General features: G+C 48.6%; 1 protein-coding gene across 1 annotated transcript in view; it reads right to left on the minus strand.

Annotated features, from left to right (window-relative positions):
* Positions 1-1,474: 1,474 nt before the first annotated feature.
* The window catches only part of ZSWIM8 (zinc finger, SWIM-type containing 8), a 62,270-nt gene continuing 56,721 nt past the window's right edge, over positions 1,475-7,023 (minus strand). Inside the window, 4 exon segments of the mRNA XM_009871240.1 lie at positions 1,475-2,491; positions 3,700-3,878; positions 4,804-4,923; positions 6,331-6,504. Coding sequence (XP_009869542.1) covers positions 2,288-2,491; positions 3,700-3,878; positions 4,804-4,923; positions 6,331-6,504 — 677 coding nt within the window. The 3' untranslated portion in view covers positions 1,475-2,287.

Below are 7,023 nucleotides of genomic sequence, written 5' to 3' on the forward strand. Positions count from 1 at the left end.
TACACCTCACCAAGAGTGGCAACAACTCACTGCAGGGTCTCCCATCAAAGAACGTCACCTGTCTTCATGCAAGCGGGGGTCAGACCCTATCCAGACAAATACCCGTAGCCATTAGGACTGACTTAATTCAGCATTTGCTGCCCAGCCTGGGAAAAGGAGGTAGCCAACACAGAAACAGCTTCTCAGCAGTGCAAACCCACTTCTACACTGGAAGAGCTCTTAAGTATCCAGCACGGCAGCTGGCCTTCACTGCAGCCACTTCGTGTGCTGCTGCTACGGGCAAGGACCTAGAGAACATTTAATCCAAGTGAAAAAATGCCGAGTTAGCTGAGAAAAAGCTAAAACAAAAGTCAATTATTTGGAGGTAAATTTTAACACAGTAGTCTTCCGAAAGAACAAGACAGCAGGAACCACACCTTCCAGACATCAGGCTGTGCTCTCCAGTCAAATCCAGTTTTGCCCCATGACAGCCAGGTCATAGTCAACATGGAGCTTACTTTAAAAATCCACACAACTTAACCCTCCTGCGAACATCAGCATTTAGAATTAGCGTATAACTAGACACTTGTATGGAGGAATACAAGGGGCTGTAAGGAGATCTTTTCATAGTTACTATTGCACAGTCAGAAGTAGAGGAACCTCAGTCACTCTCTGGCCCAGGCAGTGCACAGCACCAAACCAAAGGAGCCCGTTCATCTGCTTTGCCCTGTGCCTATGAGTTAGTTTGCTTATTTTTCAGGAGTATCACGGAAAACATCAGTTACAAACAGGCACATATTTCTAGCCTGCAGAAACTAAAAGCTCCCCATAGTCTAACTGGCTAAATCCAAGTAAGAAGCAAAATACATTACTACTGAGAAACTGGATTCTTAACATCCCTCAATCATCTGACTTTCAGTTTTAAAAGCCCTGAAATTTATGTGCTTCTATGCTTACAAATGGCAGTAGCCTCTTAAATTTCCTTGGCATAAAAATAAAAGCTTTCTAACACCCATTTTCTGCAGTGCCTTGCCCACCAAACATCCCTCTACATGCACGGGAGCAGACTGGTGGCCACCTTCAACAATGACACCAAGGGTGAGCACCTATTGTTTTGCATGATACTTTGGAAATACAAAGTTCTGCATTACCACACAGTATCACTGGCATTGAGACCAGAAAAGGAACCTGGTGGCTGCCAGAAGTGCAGGCAGATCATCCCAGGCTTGCCAGAAGCTCCTCCGACACCCATGAACAATCCAGCTCACACATAGCTCCGGCTCTGCAGAGGCACGTCACCCTCAGAGCAGCGCCAGGCAAGAAACCTGTGGCTCACAGCTTGTGCAAAAAGCTCCGGCCCCCTGCCTTGTCCAAGAGCGCTGTTGCCCAAGGCAGGACAGTTATCTACCAGGGCTCACAGGAGCTCCCACCCACACACAGCTCCACCAGACTGCCAGGATCACAGCAGAGAGAAGAGAGAGAGTCAGTCTAAGAAAACAAGTGTTTAATCAGGAAACGAGAAGAGACAAGGGATAAGAAACTGATTACAGGAGAGTAATAACTCAGCCAAAAGAAACACGATTGTACAACTCAGAACAACCAGGATCAAAACACCCTATGAGCCAGCAGTGCCCAGTGAGGGGCACTCCTGAGAAAGAGCCCAAGCACTTTTGGCAGTCCCAGGCAGCTCAGCGCAGTCGGGGACTCCAACTACCCAAGCTCCAGCCTCTGACCTCGGCAGCTGCTGCAGAAAGCCCCGGCCCTGCTGCTCCAGTCTCAGCTTCTCTCTACAGGAGGTGCTGAAAGGAATGGAGGGAGCACTGGCTGTGCGCAGCAGTCCCAGCCTCTCCCAACAGGAGATGGTGCATGGAGTAAGAGAAGCCCATATAAAAGAAAAAAAAAAAAAGTTTACATATTTATAAATGCCAAAATAAATATTTAAGACAGAATCCCCCACCCCCCTAACACGTGCGTAATCACACTGCAAACTGCTCGCAGGACAGCCTCCAGGGGCTCAGGGAGAAAAGCGGTGACTACACCACAGGGCAGCCAGCTCGACTTCCTTCTCGTTTCCTGATGCTTCTGAAGCCTGCACCCCACTGAGAAGGAGCAGGAAGAGCGAGCAAAGCAGAGCACCAACACGCAACAGTGCTGGAGAGGAATGTCATGATATAAATACATCAGATCAGTGGTTTCCAACAAGTTAAAACTAAAAAAAAAAAAAAAGACACCAGAAGGAAGGATGGTGTAAGTGGAACTACAGCTATGCAGGGCAAAGGGTCGTGTGTCCGTGGAGGTCCACCTGCTGTCACGGCGAGAAGGTGGTCATTTCCAGAGAGACCCTTTGCCATAGCTCCTTTGTCTGCTTGCTGCGCTTTAGGTTCTGGAGAATATCATTAAACTGCATCATGCCCATGGGAGTCAGGCAGAAGGCGCTTCTGGCGCTGCGGATGGCATTCACGAAGTCATCGTAGTCAGCTGGAGTGAGATGGATCAGCCGATGATGGATGTACTGGATGGGAACAGGAAAAGAGCCTTAAGGTACCTGCTCACCACCCTCATGTTGGTGACACTCAGGCGAGGACTCGGGAGCTTGCGGGGCGATACAGCACATAATGCTGTTACCCCACGAGAGGTCCCAAGGCTCAGAGGCTCTGACACAGCTAGCTCAAAAGACAGCAGTGCTGGATCTTACATCCCACCTCGGCCAAGGTGAGCATCCCCTCAGAGCACAAAAACGCACCACACGGCATCAGCACATGCCCTCTCCTTCATAAGCACCCAATCGTGCCACAGTAGAGTACCAAAGACCCAGCTAACACTCTACTCCACCGCCACCAGCATCTAACCCTCACACTATTCATTCTGCAGGTTATACATGGGGACCCAGCATGTTCACTGGACATCTCCTTTGCTAAGGGGTACAGAAGGAATAGAGCTTACACTGAGCTGCTAAAAAATATCTCTAGGCTTACCATGGTCACTTCTATCTGCCTCTCAACCAAGGCCTCAAAACTACAGGTCCAGCTTTTGAGAAATCTATTTCCCTAATATAGCTCAAGAAAAGAGCTGAAGTGTAGAACCTGTCATTTCTCAAAAATACCACCTAGGTGATAGGACAGCTAACCCAACCTGGGCAGTATGCCTACAGAATCACCCTTCTGGTCAGTTACTCAAGAGAAGTAGGAATATGTGGGGTATCCTCTTTACACCATTTTAAGGAACAGGCAGCTCTGGTATTCCAGCTGGCTCACTGAAGCACACTTGTCCTGGTTTCAATAATTCCTGAGATATTTCATCCATACTGGTAGCTGACCAAGCCACTTCCACTATTAGTAGCAGCACTGGCACACCAGCCAGCCATGCCAGGGCTTTGTGACGAGGGGAAGACAGGCTACAAAAGAGGAAAGAAAAAAAAAAAGGATAGGCTAGGAAGGGAGGTAGACAGGGGGCTTGAAATCACAGCGAAGAAGTACAGAAATTAAAAGGTACGGGCAATATTTGGAGGAAGAAAGAGAACAGGGAACACTGAACCACCTATCCTTTGCGACAGGCACAGGAGAGACCTTGTAAGAAGCAGTACAGTGAGGTCCTCTGCATGCAGCCTCCGTACAGGCAAGCGATGCCTGTTCTAGTCGCTGCTGAGGGAGACGGATGCATCAGGCAGTGGACCAGTTCAGCCACGAGTATTGAAGGCCCAGAAGACAGGGCACACGTTACCTGGATGTAGGCCTGCTGGCACCTCTGCACCAGCTGATGGAAGGCTGGGGTGCGCAGGTGGTTGTGCACATGGGCAGGGTTGAGCCTCTGTAGAGCTTCCATGATGATCTCCTGGAGCACAAAAGGGCTCAGCACCCCCTTGGCTGCACCAACGCAAAACTGATGCACGTAGTTTACACCTGCACAGGAAGGAGAAGTCAGAATGGTACAGTGTTAAGGTAAGAGACACACAAGAGATCAGGTACTTCCCAGCAAGAACACCTTCTTCTCAGTGTAATGTATCCTCCAGCAGCTCTGGGGAGATAGTCTAGCAAACTCATGGGGACAAGAGATCATTCTGAAACATTCATTGGGTCCGAGGAGAGGCCAGGCACCATCCCGGTCAGATATTTCCAGTTCACTTGCCTTTAAAGAGGCTACGAGAGACAACTGCAGAGGCAGGGATACATTGCACCTCCTTCCCACTGCTTCTTGCCTGCCAGTCTAGGAAGCATCTGCAGCCCCAGAGCTTAGAGGGGCTGGAGAGACAGTCAAGCTTCCCCCCTGGTGCCTCCAGTGGAGCTCCCGAGCAGCAGCAGGAGAAGCCATGTCATTAGATAGGCTGTTTGCAGTGGCGTTTTATTAAGTTCTTACTGGTGATGAAATAATTTAAAAAAAAAAAAAAGAGCTGACAAAAAAGATCCAAGAGCAAAGTTGAAGTAAAAACAAAAACCAATCCCCAAACAACTGGTTGTTTGAGCACCTATTGCTACACAAGGTCTTCACAGAAGGTGAAAATATACATAAGAATGAAGAACACTTACAAGATAGTGGTAATGGAAAAGAAAAAGTTGTTACAGAATGGAAGAGAGACAAGCTCTGAGCCCTGTTCAATCCCATGCACTTCATCCAGTGCCTCAAAATTCAACAGCATGCCTACAGAACCCAGAATTGGGACAACTCCTGGATGAAAGAGCAGCAGGTATCTTCTGAAACATTCTCAGAAATGGGATCAGATATCGGGCTCACCCAGGCTTTGAAGTTTTGCTCTTTGGAGAGCTTTTTCCCACCACAGTCCAAATCCCAGCAAGTGGCCTTCTGCTGAAGTACTGCTCCGAGCCTTACCTAACTTCGCAGCTAACCCAAGGAGCCATTTTACATCCTCTGTGTAGGGTGGGCTGCGGGAGAAGTTGTTGGGATGATCGTTGTGAGCTCTTCGGCCAAGCATCTCCAGAGCCAGCATCCCTGTGAGAAAGGGGCAGCCAGGGTCAAGCAGCACTTCTGCCCAGTAAGACTTCTTCTAGCACTTCACTCACTGCAACACAATCTGACTGGTCTGCCCTCCATCAGCAGAAAATTGCCTAGCTGCAAAGGGTCCAGGGCAAAGCAAAAGGCCCAACTCGGAGCCTGTCACCACAGGAAGTATCTGCAAGAACATCTGGATCTGCTGCTCCAGGCTGGGAAATCTGCACAGCCATCACACCTCCCGAGAGCTGCAAAGACACGCTCCGCGAGCTTCTACAGTAGGGCCAGGGAGAGAGCCCCAAAGGCTGTGCTACAAGACGTGTCCTGAAAGCAATGCATTTGCTCCCAATTTCGCAGCGGAGTAGCCACCCAAATCAGCTTAGCTGCAAAGACAATGGGCCAACACAGAGCCGCAGCACTGTCAATCTGAAAACAATTCACTTATTCCGTTACAATTCTTCACGCAAATCCTCCCATTTAAAAAGTTTTACCAAAAAGACACCATGTCTTAATCTTCCAGACCCTCTTCCCCATCCCTGCTTCTCTGCTTCTTCAGGCTATTAAATACCTTTCGTGGCTTACCCCTGAAAAGTTTCCAGTGACATCTGCAGCCCATTCTAACAAGTACTTTCTTCTCTAGCCTTCAGCAAAAACACTCCAGGAACCTCTAGATAGCTTTCCTTCCATTTTCTTGCTGTTTCTCCTTGTTTGCTGTCCTGTGCTGGCTTTTCTTATCTTAGAGGCTCCCTTCTCCCTCCCCAAGCACCCACTGGGTTGGACCATGACTATGTAGGAGCAGCTTGCTGCAAACTAAGCTCAATCAAAAACCCCGAGAACAATATCGTTGTACCAATGGTAGTTCAGTCAAAGACTATTTCCTCATAACCAGCATGACTGGGAAAGGAATGCTAATTACATACTCTCCACAAAATATAAGTTCCCTCCATGTCAATCTTCAACAATGCAGCTGGGAAGGCGCAGGGCACATCCCTCTGTGCCTCTGAAGACTCAACTGGTATTACAAAACTAGAAGAGTGCCTTCACCATCCAGGAGCCGCAGGAGCTGAACTCCCTTTTTTCAAAGAGTCACAACTCGCACACGCCCAGAGCCCCACCCAGACTCCTTTACTTATACCTGCTGAAAGAGAGGGCTCTTCTCTCACCTCTAACCCACTTAGTTTTCTCTCCTACTCTAATGGCTCTCTGCAGCAACTGTTCAGTTTTCTATCGCTTTGGTTCCGTTTTTAGTCTCCACATACGATCATGAACTGGCTTTCCCCATGTAGCTAGGATGCCATCACCCCCAACAGGTGCAGTAGAGCAAATTGCCAAATGACAGTGAAGACCTGCAGCCCTGCCCTGAATCCCTCACGAGGGGGCCACAGAAACCCACTTGGCCATCCTTACCAACTCGGTATGCAGAGTGGAGGTAGTGCAGACCCTGGGGACTCACAGGCTGACTGTGCTGCTCATCCTCGGCAGGAAAACCCCCTGTAACAAGGGAGTTGGGCTGTGAGGACAGAGTTGTCAAGGAAGCCCCCTGAATCGCTGGGAACGTTGATCCTGCATGGACACTTCCTACTGAAGAGAGCAAAACAGCAGCATTAGGACCCACCACCAGCCTAAAAGAAGGTTAACTTGGGTCTTCATCTTCCTCTCCTGACCACCCCCTGCCAATGTAATGTTCTGTTCCCCTGAACAGAACAATATAGCAACCAAAAACCACAAACTTGCAACTGAAATGCAGTGAGCTAGGAATATCTCTATTTTGTTTGCAAGCAGGGCCTGAAGGGGGTCAGGTACCCACTTGCCCATCTCTTTTGCAGTATACCACGAACATGCACATCATTCATGTTTCAGATGTAAATATATGTGTTGACTCAAAGGCCTTTGCTATTATTAAATGATGTGTCTGGTTCTGATGTCTTGTCCAAGGAAACAAGCATGTACAAGTCTACACCTGATGGGAAACTGCTGAGGAGAATCACTGAACAGACACAGTATTAAAGTCACTCAAAGATCAAGTCCAACATTGTGAGGTTCCTCTGCTTCTGCTGTACGACAGATATGATTCCATCCAGCTGCCAGGAGGCAGCGCTT

This window comes from Apaloderma vittatum, unplaced genomic scaffold (genome assembly GCF_000703405.1).
Source record: "Apaloderma vittatum isolate BGI_N311 unplaced genomic scaffold, ASM70340v1 scaffold5476, whole genome shotgun sequence".
NCBI classification, from domain to species: Eukaryota; Metazoa; Chordata; class Aves; order Trogoniformes; family Trogonidae; genus Apaloderma; species Apaloderma vittatum.